The following is a 10,778-nucleotide window of genomic DNA, read 5'->3' as shown; positions in this document are numbered from 1 at the left end:
GAATCGTTTCCCTTATCTGACCAACCGCCTGCTCCAACTGCGGACAAGTGCAAATATGCTGCAAAGGTGTACAAAGAGGACAGAGGTGGACCTGATGGACAGTGGGACAGCGGACGGCGAGGGTTAGGTCAAAGTCAGTTAGCATTGTTATTACGCACGATTGAACGAAACGGACTTGGCTGGCCATTTCCATTTCCATTCCCATGTTTAGCATGTGGGTACATCGGCCCGCAAGATCCGCCAGGTTCAGAATTTTAATGCCAATGCGCATGCGCAACTCGCGGCGAGCCCACAAAGTTAACCAGGCGAGTCACAACAGTATATTGTGCGCGTGACAAGAAGAGAAAACCAGACCAGAGTCAAGCCCAGTTAACACCGGCTCCATGGACGAGAGTAAACGGCTTTTGGGGGCCCCTCTTTCAATTATATTCGCTGCTACTATTTGGACCTTACATACTGTACCTGCTGTAATCGCTTGCATTGCCATTGCTGTTTTCGCTGCGTTCCTGGACGTGTTGGCTTGGTGGCATTGCTGTCTTGCTGTCTTGCTGTCTTACTGGCCAATTATGCGGCATTGTTTCATTGCGCCGTTTTGTGACAGTAAGTGCTGTTTTGTCAGTAGCTGATAGTAGCTTTAGCATTCTTTCTTTTGGGCCGGCCTTGAGTGTGGTCGTGGGAGAGTGAAAGTGACCAGCACTTTCGGTTTTAACAAACGAGAATAGAATTAAAAGAGGATTTTTATCTATTTATAAGAAGTTAAGAAGTTAAAATGCTTCCTGGAAAGAAAGAGCGAATACGGACCAGAAAAGTGCTAGCTTAAGGTGTCAACATTGTTTAAGGTTACTCACTTCCTTAGTTATAAGTACTTGGTAACTAATGCTCTGTCCTCATCATTACTAGTTACCTAAGGTTTCATCTTGCTATATATAATATATTCCCTTTTAAGTAAAATAAAAGTTCATGATATATGCAATATTTATTATTATTTATATATATTTGAAAAGCAGGAAAGTTTAATTATAATTTTAGCCTGACCATGTGAGTTCATGATTTTAGGATGGTGTAATTACATGTTGTATTGTAACCTAATGATAACAATAATATTATTTGCTAAGTTAAGTTAATTTATTTCTTTCATTTTGTTTGTTTAAAATTTTGTTGTGTTTAGGAATTGAAGGATTTTTCAATGTTGCTGGGTTGAGGTCTCTGAGAAGGTCTAACGAGTTGGAGTTCTTGAAGATGGCCTGCTTGACCTGAAGAAGAGGTGGATTTAAGTATTATAATCATCTAAGGCATACAAAAAACAACTAAAAATGTTTAAAATATCTTGAATTTTTAACTATATAAAAATAGTAAAATACATATATTGCACTCATTCTCAAAAAATTAGTTTTGTTAAACGGTTTTCTAGCAGATTAAACTGTTTTATTTATTACTTATTAATTTTTTTATTTAAAATAAGTATTCAAATATTCAATAAACTGGTTAAAGTCATCTAATTGTTTTTTACCAAATAGAATAAAGTTTTACTGAATAATATCTTAAGGTCTTTTCAACGGAGACATTGACCAGTATTCGGCTAAGGACATATGCTGATCAGAATTTTAATGAACAAAAATTGTTGTTGAACTTGTGAAGAGCATAAAATTAGCTTTTGCTTTAAGTCTTTTACTTTGTATTTGGTTATTCTGGCTCAAATGTATAGCTAAACCTTTGCATGTACCTGTATCTGTATAAACATTTCATAAAGCTTAGATCTCCCCAACAATAAAAACCAACTTGATTTCCATTCAATTAGATCACATCCTTTTATTCAATAACAACTAACGGCAATTATCGGGTCGTGGTCACCTATTCCTCAGCTTCTTAATAGGCGTACGAGATAAGAGGCGAAGCGAACTGGGTCTTGACGATGGCGGGTCCAGCGGCGACCAGGGGAGCGGCCTTAACGACGGGCGCAGGGGCGGCGTAGGCGAGGGGAGCTGGGGCAGCGGCGTAAGCCAGAGGAGCTGGGGCAGCAGCATAGGCGGCGGTCAGGGAGCGGCACGGACAACTGGGGGCAGCAACGGCGGCACGTACAACGGGAGCGGGAGCGGCCACGACGGCAGCAGGGGGCGGCAGCAACGGCGGCAACCAGGGGCTCACGGCGCACCACTGCGTTGAATCCGTTGATGGGATCGGCGGGTGTAGTCCACAATGCGACGGTAGCCATCGGCGTCGTTCAGCGAGTACTGGCCCTGGACAATGTCGCCCTCACGAGTCTCCACCTGAGTCTTCGAGTCGCCGGAGATGGCGTCCTTGACATCATAGCCGTAGGTGTACTGGGGATGGGGGTCGTACTCCTCCACCTGGGCCACGGCGGCCAGAGGAGCGGCGGCGGGGATGATGCCAGCGCTGGCCACGGCGATGCAGGCGGCGAAAAGAAGGGTGAACTGCAATGGTTCGAAAGATAGTGTCTGATTAAATTGGAGTTCTAAAACTTTTCATTCTTTGCTTATTAACACTTTGATGTCACTTTTATGATCACTTTAGAACTTGATCCTTACTTTGAATGCCATTTTTGGTTGCTTGGGTTGGGTTGGGTTGCTCTAGATACCGAAATTGGTGGTGAACTGATTTGAACAGCGTCCAACTGGGGCTTTTATACCGCCTCGATGGCACTCTGCCCGGGCTCGATGTCAGCGGCGTGCACTTGCGTCACAACGCAACGTCGACCATATCAAAATGCGAGACGCTCAAGACTAGAAGCGGTTGTTGTTGTTGCTGGAGGAGCAGTGAGGAAAAGCGGAGAGGGGTTGAAGACATAAGGTAGGACGGCGGTGGGCGGCACGCTGCCAAGGCTGAGCGGTGACAAAGCAGCGGCGAGCATAATGCCTTCTTGATTGAATTGGACTTGAGCGGCCAGCTTGGCCGAATTAATATTGGCCTCAGAAGTCGCATACCCGAACGTGCACTTTGGGTACCCCTGGCCCAGGAATCTCCCCTACCCCTTCCCCGCAATAATAATGATGATCGGCTGGCATTTGTTGGCGCTTTCGAAAAGTACTCGCTCGCTAATAGCAACCATATCGTATGCAGCGCATGCGCAAATGCATAACAACGGTTTTTCAAATTGCCTCTGCACTTGCAGGCAGCTCACCCATACCGATTTCCGAGTCCGATTCCAGTCCCCTCCCTTCTCTCCTCTTATGGGCAGCAGCTTTGAGTCTGGCCAGTGAGTAACCCCACCCCCGACGCTCGACCTTAAACGTTTATTTTCGGTGGCCGTCGCTCCAGTTGAACGCTAATTGGATTTCAGGCTTAACTTTAGTGCGACACCCCACTTCCGAGTGCCCACCCAAAAGATGGAGAATAGAGCAGTGATTGCGGATGTTTTGGCGGAGTTCTTGGTTGTGACAATTGAGCTATGGAATGGGCATGACATGGCTTATTACGTTCTTACATGTTACTCTGCATGGTTATTTCGGTTATTCTTTAAAGAAAACCCGCTTTTGTTGTGTTCAAATGAGGAACAAGAAGAAATTAACAAGGCGGTATTGGTATCATAAATAAGTTGTTCGATTGCATTTAATATGATAACGTAGATATATAGAAGAAGATATATCAAGTGTAATACTTTTGTCTTTAAGTGAAATGATAAAAAGAAAGTTAAATGATGGAATAACCTTCTCTGGGCTAAAAACTATATCGCATGCTATAGATAGAAGGTAACCTCCCAAATGCTTTAATGTTAGAGCCCATGTACTATATACTCGTATATAGCTTATGTTCTTCGATCGTAACAGTTTCAGCATAGACTCCTCCAAAAACATGAGACTATCTAATATTTCGTAAAACGTATTAAGAAGTAAGCGTAGTAAGAAGAGATAATATCATTACAATTTTATCTAAGACCTTTTAAATTCCGGGAACTGATCCTAACCGCTGATACCTATTTTTTGAACTTAATCTTTAAATATTAAACAGATTAACTAAAAAAGATGAATTAATACTTGTCAATCTGTTGAATCCCAAGTTCAGTTCTTCAGTTTTTAAAACTAAGAATAGATAAGACATTCAATTAAAAGTAATTTATTCAGACATAGTTGAGTCATTAATAAGTCGCCGTTCCTAGAAAACATAAGAAATGGCTTGTGGATGATGAGTGTGGTGCAAGGAGGTCTTCAGCAACGGAACGTGGTGGGAAACATATGAGTGCGCTGGAGCTGCGTGGTGCACCACATGGGTGACGGGAGCATGGTGGATCACCGGAGCATAGGATCGATGGACCACAGCAGATGCCTGGGATAGGGGCTTCAGAGGTGGCAACTTCTTAAGAGGCTGTAACTGAACTTTAGGAGCGACAATGGCAGCCTTTGGCTGTACAACCACCGCAGCACTAGAGAGTGGTTCACGACGCACCACCGCGTTGAAACCACTGACATCGTCGGCGGTGTAATCCACAGTTCGTCTATAGCCATCGGCGTCGTTAACAGAGTACTGACCACGGACCACATCACCGTCCCGAGATTCCGATTGGGACTTTACATCTCCAGTCTCGGCATCCTGAACATCATAGTTGAAGGAGTAGCGTGGATGGGCTTCATAGGTATCGTCACTTCCGGATGTTTTCGTGGGCAGTAAGCCAGCTTGAGCCAGACTGATCAGGGCCACGAACAATACAATCTGTAAGTGGTCAAAGGATCAGATTTAATTTAAGACATAATCCTCTTTAAAGCTTACTTTGTACAGCATTATGTAGGATATTTGTGAGTAGAAGGCTTAGGTTTGCTCCTGTCGATAGCTGATTTTACACAAGTTAACTTCGGCCTGGTTATCGGCTTTTATAGGCGACTGAGAGCCTGTTGACCCAATGCCACAGTGCCCTGCATCTGCCTCGGCATCTGGATCTTAACAAGGTCATCGCGGGGACCTCCAGTCCGGTCTCTTTCTAGACCGCCTAATTGGCGCTGAGATGCCCCAACAAGTTTATCATCCAATCGACAGGTTTTCAGATCGTTTTTTACTCACATACGGGATATGGGCTCCTTCCATAATTTCACGTAGTCATGCCGAGCTTAAGCTTGTTCAATTATAATGCATATTTAATTGATTTGGCATTAAGAATAAAACGAAATATTTGGGATACTTCAATGTGAGGATTCCTGTTAAATGAAAGTTATTAACAGCATAGCCAGAAAGAGGTATATAAGAAGTAAAAGTTTTCGTTATGGTCAATATAATTACAAAATGGGTTTACATAAAACTGCATGTTATAATTTGGGGTAGCAACTTGCTACTAGCAAGATAATTTAGCTTGAAATTTCGCTTAAACTTAAACTCAGCCTAAAAGTATGCAATAATAGTTTTGTGATTTGAGCAATAGATGGCGTTCACGGCATTCACTGCATTGTGGTGAACAAACAAACGTTTATCTTGTTTATTAATTAATGATTAAACTTTAATTATTCGTTTTTTACCTTAAAAGCCGCAATTCGGGTTTTCAAAACTGATAAATATTTTAATGAAAATAATTTTTATTACATAAATTTCTTTTTTTATAGTGCTGCTTTCCGACCCGAATTATCAGTTTTAAAATGAGGAGAGCAGACGAACATAAAAAGATCGACTTGCCTCTAAATGCTAATCTTAATAACTGAAACTATAATACTGCAGGACATTAATATATAGTCCTTCGAATTTTCTTTATTCATTAATCATTAATCGTTCATTTTAATCGTGAAAAGATATAGCAGATACTTAGCATTAAAAAAAGGCAAAAACAGTATGAAAAGAATATTTAATATATTTTCAAAAAAGAATCCGCACATATTTCGGTTATCTTCCTTACCTATTGAATTTTCATAATTTTTATATAAATAATTTAACTTTCACCAAGATGCTCACCTCGAGTGAAAATCCGCCTTTCCCCCGAAGTCTGCCAATCAACAATAAAACCAAAAATTTTATCGGATAACATGGTTTATGTTCTTCTCTTTAGCTGCTTTGCCAAGAATCCAACTTAATAAAGGGAAACGAGGGTAGAAACGACGTTTTGGATAGAAAATTCGAGCTCCGAGGGCTGTTCCACAGACGTCGGCTCCGATTGGTTCACTTCAGCTGGGAAGCGGATAATAAGAGAGTGCAGATGGCTGTCTCGCTTTAACTTTATCCGATTCAAAAATGAAAGACTCTTTAGCCATGGGATTTTGTTTAATGCCGGCTGGCTTTATTATCTTAGCACACACGTTTTGCATAATTTTGCATCTTAAACAGTCAAGGTCATTCACGAGTCCTTTGGTAAGCTTGTGTTGTTCGACTTACACGAAGGATTTAAGTTAAGTGGTTGTAATATTCAAGTCGGCTATAAAATATTTTAAAGGAGTACACTGAAGAAATTCAATGCAAGTGAAAATTTGTAAAATAAATATTCTATCTAGCCATAGAATTTTAGTAATCAATGTAAAGATGACAATGTTTGGTTTCAGTGTATTTGGAATTCTAAAAAGTACCCGACATTGACCATTGTCCAGTCATTGAAATAAACAGCCAAAGTAGAAAACTCTGATTTTACAAAACGGCATATTCAAAAACCAAGGGCAATTATTATTCACGACAACTTTTTTAATATTTGATATATATATTTTTTTATATATCTTATTTTTTGATATATTTTTTGATAAATAAAAAAATATTAAAAAAGAGCACAAGGCTAGATGCTAAAACAGAGTTAAATCTTTGTAAAAACTTTCTTTCAGATATTTCATTTTGGATTTTTTCTAAAGAATTTTATATTGTTTTTGCAACTATAAGCTAATATGAAGTTTTGTGCTTCCTATGTAAGCATATGCTAAAGAAAATCAACATCAAGTTGATTTATTTTATTTTTTAATTCATTTATATACACAGATCTTATGGTATAAATACAAATCACCCAGAAGTATCCAATTAGCTAGGCCAATCGTGGGCTTTTCTGATTGTGTACTTGCGTTGAACATAGCTCTGGATTCCCCCTGAAACGCAGTATGCAAATTTGATAGTCTTGCATGTGTATTTACATAATTATTCAGATAATTTATGCATTATGTTAGTCATGAATTTTCAGCAAATTATGTTTTACATAGCCCGTTAAATGCAAATAAGTTCACCAAGGCTTTGATTCGAATAGTTTCGGTATTAAAAATCATAAGAGGTATTCTATTTTGTAGTAAAACTTGTTCATTGTTTCACTACTACTTAGGCAATGATGAGTAATAAAACTTGCTCATCATTTCACTACTCCTTGGGATATGTTGAGAAGAGGACTTAACTGAACTTCACAAGAAACCCCATTTTGCCGACTTGAGCCCAGAAACTTAAATTGAGGAATTTCGAATAAAAAACTTAAGAAATCAGGCGTCGCCAATTACAGGTATCAATCAAGAAAACGCTGGCCGAGAATCCCCGCAAGGGGGTTTTGGACTTAGCCGAAAAATGAACATGTGATGAATTCAGCAACTAATTGGGGTGGGAAGCTTAAAATCCTATTCATAAACGTAATGAGCTTGTCTGCGCTGATTTCGTATTCAATTAGAGGGGCGACGGACCAGTTAGCACAGCTCCTGGCCAATGGCCAACATGCAACAGGCATCAACATAGCCTGATAAGTACCTTCGATTAATTAATCATTACAGAAGCGAACAAAACGCCGGAGTAAAAAGCTGCACAAAACTGAAAGCCCAAAAAACACGAAACAAAAAATGGCACAAATATCGATTTACCCAAAAAATTACAAAGGAAACCCGAAAAGTACCGCCAAGTTTTGTTCTTGGAGCGGTGACAGTCGGCGCCGGGCAATCCATCAATTTGGTTGCACTGCCAATTACGCCAGTTACTCGTCACGTCACGTCCCGAGCACCGGCGGACAACGAACAGCGGACAGTGGTCTACGGACACCAAAAGCCGGACAGATACGGGCTGCCGCGGGGAGACACCAATCGAATCGAATCCACGTAAATCGAACGACGGCAGTTCAAGTTTTTGGAAGTTTTCCAGCTAGAGCTGTGGCGCCCCCATCAACTTGGCGTCAGCTTGTGGTCAGCTCCCGGCTATTCCGGTCGATTGTAAAGACTTGACGCCTTTCGGAGACGTCATCTAGCCCATATATCTTACTTCCGACGCTTTCCATGGCGCTAAACAGACGTTAATGGCGCGACTTACAAATCCCCCGAAACTCCTAAGGCGCATCGAGCACTTGGCTAGACATGCATATGCACTTGCAGGCGGGGTGTGGAAGTATCTGATTGTTAATCGATTGTGACACGCTGATCTCCAAAGATATGCCTTAAATTTATGGTTCAATTTGATGGGGAAATAACTAAGGCACAACATTGGTGGAATACGTCCAGAAATATCTCAAAGTTTACTTATATTTATTACTAAATGTAATTTAGAAACTTGCCCAACAAGACGAACTCATACAACTTATTCACAAATGCAACTTAAATAAGTAGAACCATAATCAGCCATCAAAATGTAAAGCTACAAATACGTAAGATTAAGATAATTAAAACCTTTTTTGCAAATGTATTTACAGATTTTAAACAATTTATATAAGTAAATTCCATTTAAATATAATTGGAATTTAAGTGGAAACCTTTTCCTCGACGGTATGTCGCACTTCTCGCCTTCCTCAAAACTTTTTGCTTTTAATGTCACTGAAAATGTTTTACTAAAATGTTGTAAATGGTTATTTTCTTTTGGGTTGATATACTGAATAGTTCTATGGAAATGCGGTGAGGATCTCGGATCATAGGTTTTTACTAGTGAGCCGTCATTCGATTCCCATTTCAGCCAAAAAAAAACACCTGTCCAACATTCTGAAATGTTCATCTCTACAGATCCCCAAGCTTTCACTCTTTCACACGCATTTCCAGCCAATTGATTTTATGTAACCATTAAATAAACACTCCTTCGGATCATATATAATAAGGCTGATATATAATTGTAAAAAATAAAAGCTTCTTAAAGTTGTAGCTAAACAAAATATGATTTTTTAATTGGTTGCAAATTTAAATTAGTTATTGGTTACTGGTTGGTTGAAAAACCAACACAGATTATTTTGATTTCGTTTTACCTTTAATATTCCAATTCATTCTTTGAAGTTTTTTCTATAATTTATTTAACAATATATAGTAACAAACAACAAATATCATCAACTACACTGCAGACTCTTGACTTAAATTAACCACGAATTATTACTTCTGGAAGATGTGTCTTGTGTTGGCTAATTAAATATTTCGCCACTTGATTCTTTTTCAATAAATATTCTTATAAAAATGATATAAAATATTTAAAACTACCATCTATATGCAAACTCTAAATATCAAAACTTTGGTCTCGAAATTCAGACAATTAATCCAGAAAATTTTTCAGACTCATAAATGGTAAAAGCTAATGGACGACTTGCTGTGACCACTGAAATATACAAAAAGAGAATAGATCTTAAATTCTAAACTATGAAAACCAGAATATTAAAATTAGGAATTAATGTATATTCATTTTTCATACCTTTTCTCATTAAATTCTGGTACCCAAAACGATTTCATTTCCGGATTACCGATGCTGTAACAACTTCATTGCGATTACAGGCATTTGGCAAAAGAGGAAATAATCAGCAACTCCGGAACTGTCAGGAAATATCCCAATCCCAATCCCAACCAAGTGCAGTAACAAGGATACCTTAGCCCTAACGCATATACTCGTATATATACACTTTGGCCATGGGATGCCAGTTTCAGTTTTGGGATCGGGATTGGGCCGGAGGCATGAGTGATGTCTGTGTGTGTACATATATTGAAAGACACTCACGCACACATCCCTGTTACTATTAATTGCTGCTGTCCGAAAAATATAACAAATCGCCTTGGAGCGTTGGGCAGGACCGCCCGAAAGGACGAAGCGAATGGCCACTCTAGCAAGCCGTCGCCCCCGCCCCTTTTGCAGTCGCCCCGCGAGTGTAGAGACAAAAACTTCTTGTGAAAATGTCAACAAAAGTTGTACAAAAAAAAACGAAAACGAAACGAAAAATTCCCAATCGAAAAGAGGAAGGAGCGAACAACGAAGTTTTCCAGACAGCCAAAGATGATGCATTGTGCGTGAAAGGTGCATGAAGATATCTGACGGTTGTATCTATCCCTGCCAAGTGACAGACCCATACACCGGATAACTCTTGGGGGCGCCCACAATTGCATCCCCACTGAGTCAGAGTCAAGCCCCGGAGATAGGTGTCAAGGACCAGGGGCTCTTTCGGAGTTGGGGAAAGTCGTTCGACGGCGATTTAAATTCCACACCGCTGCCATAGATGAGCTGTCATATGTGCAAATGACGATTGACAGCTGCCACAGTCAGCATCCGTTCACAACTCCTCCTGGTCGCAAGCCCAGTCCTGAGTCTCTGTCCCGAAAACCCATTCCGAGTTAACATTTCCCAATTGCAATCCCATGGCAAAAGCTCTCTTCGTTACCTGCCCGTCAATTCTTTTGGGAATTTCGTGCGAGGTGAGCTAAACGTGCCAAAACCACAAAAACAAATACACAACATTGGGTTTCCAGTTAAACAAGACGTCGACATGAGCATGGCCAGGGGCGTAACTTTAATATCAGCGGGCGGCAGGGCCGATTAACGGAAAACTATCTGGGCCCAAAACGGAATAGAAAACCTGTGATAAAGTAAAGGTTTGATGGGCGGAGGAAGTTCTCTACTACTTTATTATAATGGTGAATAAACAAGAAACCCTGACTGCCTAAATACAACCTAAA

At 40.2% G+C, this 10,778-nt stretch overlaps 1 protein-coding gene and 1 pseudogene across 1 annotated transcript; both read right to left on the bottom strand.

Moving 5' to 3' along the window:
• Nucleotides 1-1,783: 1,783 nt before the first annotated feature.
• LOC121529760 lies at nt 1,784-2,619 on the bottom strand (annotated as a pseudogene).
• A 1,491-nt stretch (nt 2,620-4,110) lies between these two features.
• Nucleotides 4,111-4,734, bottom strand: LOC121529758 (pupal cuticle protein Edg-84A). The gene is made up of 2 exons (XM_041817710.1): nt 4,723-4,734; nt 4,111-4,665 (listed from the first exon to the last, which is right to left on the bottom strand). Exons 1-2 carry the CDS (start codon nt 4,732-4,734, stop codon nt 4,111-4,113), a joined length of 567 nt encoding a protein of 188 aa, XP_041673644.1.
• Nucleotides 4,735-10,778: the final 6,044 nt, after the last annotated feature.

This window comes from Drosophila eugracilis, unplaced genomic scaffold (assembly GCF_018153835.1).
Source record: "Drosophila eugracilis isolate 14026-0451.02 unplaced genomic scaffold, ASM1815383v1 contig_1852, whole genome shotgun sequence".
Classification (NCBI taxonomy): Eukaryota; Metazoa; Arthropoda; class Insecta; order Diptera; family Drosophilidae; genus Drosophila; species Drosophila eugracilis.
Note: the sequence above shows the minus strand (reverse complement) of the source record. Positions and strands in the feature narration are given on the sequence as shown.